The following is a 4319-nucleotide window of genomic DNA, read 5'->3' as shown; positions in this document are numbered from 1 at the left end:
TTTTTCAATTTTATGCACTTTTTAAACATTGCTCTATTTAACTATCTTTAAGTCTGCTCATCCCGTTTTAAGTAAATATAATTATAAAAAATTTTGATAAATGACAATTTGATGTATCACTATTACATAAATCTGAAAATGAACTGAGCAGAGTACAAAAATAACAGGAATACTCCACCTTTAAACTAACTTATATTTTCATTGCAATTCAATAACTTTTAAATTTAGTGGACCTAAATGTTTAATTTTACATCTAATTCTTCTTCAGCACTAATGTAAAAGCTTCCACATCTTCACTTAACAAATAAATTACCTTAGTAATGGCATATTAAGAGTTAAATTAGATAAAATTTAGATAAGGAAATAGGCTTGAATTCATAGGCAAGAATAAACTTCAAGGGATAAAATTTACTTATTTTGAATCTATTAGATATTCCAGACTTGCACATCCTCACTAAATTTATAACTTTCTTCAATAATTCCTATTATATGAAAATAACCAGGAAATAAAGAATAAAACTTGATTAATATTATCATTAAATTAGTAGATAGATAAATTATAAATTATTATAATAATTATAAGATAAAATCTAATGGAACTAATATATCAATTATTGATTCTTATAATGTAAATTAATAATGCCTATATTATTACTTGCACATATTGTTGGTTTTTCATGTTTTAGGTACAGAATATCAAGGTTATTAGCACCTCATCTATGAAATAATACTACTAAAACAAACTTATAAATATTGCAGTATTACCCTGCCTGACACAGGACACTTACAGCACATTTATATAGGAAGGATTACATTGGCCGAGAAACTAAATATATTATTTTAATTAAAAATGTAAATAAAATAATTGAGAATTATGGTCATTAAGAAATATTTGTAAATTAGCATCACAAAACACAACCCAGTAAATGATAGTTGAGCATTATATTAACAAAACTAGTATTGAAGAGAAAAATATCAAGCTACAAAAACATAGAAATAAATGAAAAATTATGGGGGGATGGTCAAACTTTTTATCACTACCTTGTTTTCCCAACGATTCTCTTCTATATCTATAAAAAAATAAACCTCAAATGGCTTTTCATTCAATTTTATTTTTTACATTACATTAGAAAACAAACTTATGTAATCTACAAATAAATATCAGTAAATATAGTACAGTACATACATGGGACATGGGAAGTTTGCAGCAGCAGATATTTATGAGAAAATGTTGTTAAAACTGCTTTATTGTTATCTTAACTGATGTTTTAGTGTTAATAGACAGGTTTTAACTATTAAATGCATTACTAAAGTGCCTCAGAATAGCTTTTTATCAAAAGTTTCCTGGGGGGAGAAGGAGGAGGCCTCTTGTTCCAAGTGTGGACTGCGGATGGTTCAAATTCTGTGTTTTTGGGTCGTAGATTGTCTAATTTCTGGCTTAGTCAGCCACTTTGGAAACCACTGATATATATAACTTGTGCTAGTAGTAATTAATGATATATTTTTAAAACCTCCATCTCATTTTAAATAATAAACTGAAAACTATGCTAGTCAAATTAAAAACATTAATTTTTATCATATTTTACTTTCCTAACATAAGGCAAAGGAATTGGGGAAATCAGGTAATTTTTTCTCCCCCTAGATATTTAATTAATACATGTTTTGAATCTAAAGATTATATGGTAAGTAAAACATTTTACTGTATTCATTCTATGTTACTTCATTCTACCTTTAATGATAAATAACAATAGATTTCAAAAGGCTTATGATTCTATTTACCATCAAAAGCTGCATAATATTTTCATGGAACAGGGAATAACACAGATACTAGTAAGCCTATTAAGAATGTGTATGAAAAGTTCAATAAAGTACAGATTGGTAATAATTATTCTGAAAACTTTGAGGTTCGTTAGGGTTTAAAACAAGGTGATTCACAGCCTTATTTAATTTAGCAATAGGAATGTGAAGTTTAACATGAAGGATTATCTCTGGCTGGTAAAATATTAATTCTTGGGTATGTTGATATTTAGTATTGTTAGGTGATGACAAGGAAACCATAAAATTAAATACAACTATGTTGATAAAAGGTAGGAAGGAAATAGGTCTCAAAATAAATACAGATAAAACAAAATTTTTTTTTTCTTTTATATTTTAACGGCATTGGAATTTTCTATACAGCCATGTATAAGTTCTTTATTTTTATTCCGATTATTTTCATCATAGTTGGGATCGAAGTTTTTCATTTTGTGGGACCAACACTCAATTTAAAAAGACAACGCCCCAGGCCGGATTCGAATGGGCACCGCCAATAGACCTCAGAATGGTAAGACTGTGTCCAACCACTGAGCTACAGACGGCCCAACAAAATATATTTGGTTAGCAGCAGAAATGGCAACTATTCCATTGATACAGATACATGAGGAACTACACTTGAACAGGTTCAAGTATTTAATACATACAGTAACTATAAAAAACAAAATTTATGAGGAAATGAAAGTGAAATCAAAGGCAAGAATCCTTGTTATTTTTCAATTTCAAAATTGCTTAGCTCATGCCTTCTGTCCAGAAACTTGAAAATTATAATTTATAAAACCATTATTCTTCCTACTTTTCTTTACGGATACAAAACATGGCCTCTTATAGTAAGAAAAAAACAGCGGCTTAAAGATTTTTAAAACAAAGTATTATATAAAATATTCAAACTGAAGAAGGGAGAGTTAACTGATTGAATTACATGAACTACTGCCAGAAAATACAATTTAGGTCACAGCATAGTGGAAAATAACATGGGGTTATAAAGTAGGGTTTAGTAACAAACATATACCTAAAAAGTTAATAAACACTGATTCGACAGGTAAATGTCTGATGGGTAAACCAAAACGTAAGTGAGAGAATTGTGCCAAGACTGATCTTGTGGATTTGGGTTTGGACAGGCTTCATTGGGTAGATGTGTATAGTATAGACACTGAACCTTCGGATACGCTGAACCTTTTATTTGTGTTAAATATACAATAGGTAAGATCCTAAAGTGTATTTAAATAATCAATAGAAATGATACTACTTTTTTTTTATTCCGCAATACATGCTCAAGAAAGAAGACATAAAGAAATTTAACATCAATCAAAGTTTTAAAGAAATAACAATCATCTAGAAACATTAAATTTCCTAACCAAAATAAAAAATTAAATTAAATCAGATTTATAAAGTTAGCAGAAATTAAGTAGTAGAAAAACATAAGCCAACTAACTAACAATATGATAAAGATTAGTAATGGGTAATAAATAAACAATTGAACTAATTAAATTTTTAGATGCATCAACATTTAAAAGAATAAACATTTGTGCAAAAACTACTTGCAGTACCTAAGTCTGGGTTCTGCTTTGTCAGCTCTGATCTGATTTCCTTAGCCCAAAGCATGTATGCTGTAAACCGTGTTTTCTGGAAAGACAATATACAAGTATAATAGACTATATATTATTATTAAACATACACTAACATATTTGTATAACACTTGCCCCTTTGTCTTTGCGCTGTGCTTTGACTCGTCCGACTATTTTTCCATCTTTAATAACTAACTTCTTTTTGTTAGACCTTTCCATCGCATAGACAGATGTTGACTAAAAAAACCTACTCATACAATCACATTCCATGCAATTTCGATTTATTTATTTTTATGAATTTTAGAGAAAATTTCTTGAAGAAAAACAGAGCAATGTTCCTATTCTCTAATTCTAAACATTAGATTAGAATATAGAGATACATGTAATTAAACCAATTCGATGTTAAAATAACTCAATAACCACCAAACAAAAAAGAAATGAGTACAAAATGGTTGATATTTACCTGTGTGGGAGAATCATCTACAGAATCACCAACTATCGGCTGAAATCCTTCTGTGTCTTCTCTATCAATATCTGGTTCTTCTATATCATCCATATCACTACCTGAATAAATGACAACAAAATAATTAAACCCAAATCGAAATTATTTACAAAAGTATTATTGAGAACAGAAATATTGTACAAACACAATGACAGCATTAGTACAAAAATATATGAATAAACAAATAAATAAACGTAAGGAGATGGAAACAAATAAGTGAAACTTATTTTATTTGGGCCAACGGTTCGGCCTAAATTTCAGGCATTAATCAGGAATAACTGTGTGTGAATTATTCCCTTACTGATAGCAGAAAATCTACTATCACACAGCCAACCCTGATTGAGGTCTGAAATTTAGGCCGAAGCATTGGTACAAACAAAATAAGTTTCACTTATGTGTGTTCATTAGTACTCAACTAGCCGTCTCCTCAATCATCT

The 4319-nt window shown here is 29.2% G+C and overlaps 1 protein-coding gene across 1 annotated transcript in view; it reads right to left on the bottom strand.

Annotated features, from left to right (window-relative positions):
- Window positions 1-3944, bottom strand: part of LOC112211413 (HMG box-containing protein 4) — a gene marked incomplete at its 5' end in the record, with an annotated part of 17600 nt that extends 13656 nt beyond the window's left edge. The window contains 3 exon segments of the mRNA XM_067049089.1: window positions 3363-3438; window positions 3516-3617; window positions 3844-3944. Of these exon segments, the coding sequence (XP_066905190.1) occupies window positions 3363-3438; window positions 3516-3617; window positions 3844-3944 (279 nt within the window).
- Between the last annotated feature and the right edge of the window lie 375 nt (window positions 3945-4319).

Source organism: Halyomorpha halys, unplaced genomic scaffold (genome assembly GCF_000696795.3).
Source record: "Halyomorpha halys isolate HHAL.00 unplaced genomic scaffold, Hhal_1.1 Scaffold276.1, whole genome shotgun sequence".
NCBI lineage: Eukaryota > Metazoa > Arthropoda > Insecta > Hemiptera > Pentatomidae > Halyomorpha > Halyomorpha halys.
The sequence above is the reverse complement of the archived record's forward strand: the minus strand, read 5'-3'. Positions and strand labels throughout refer to the sequence as shown.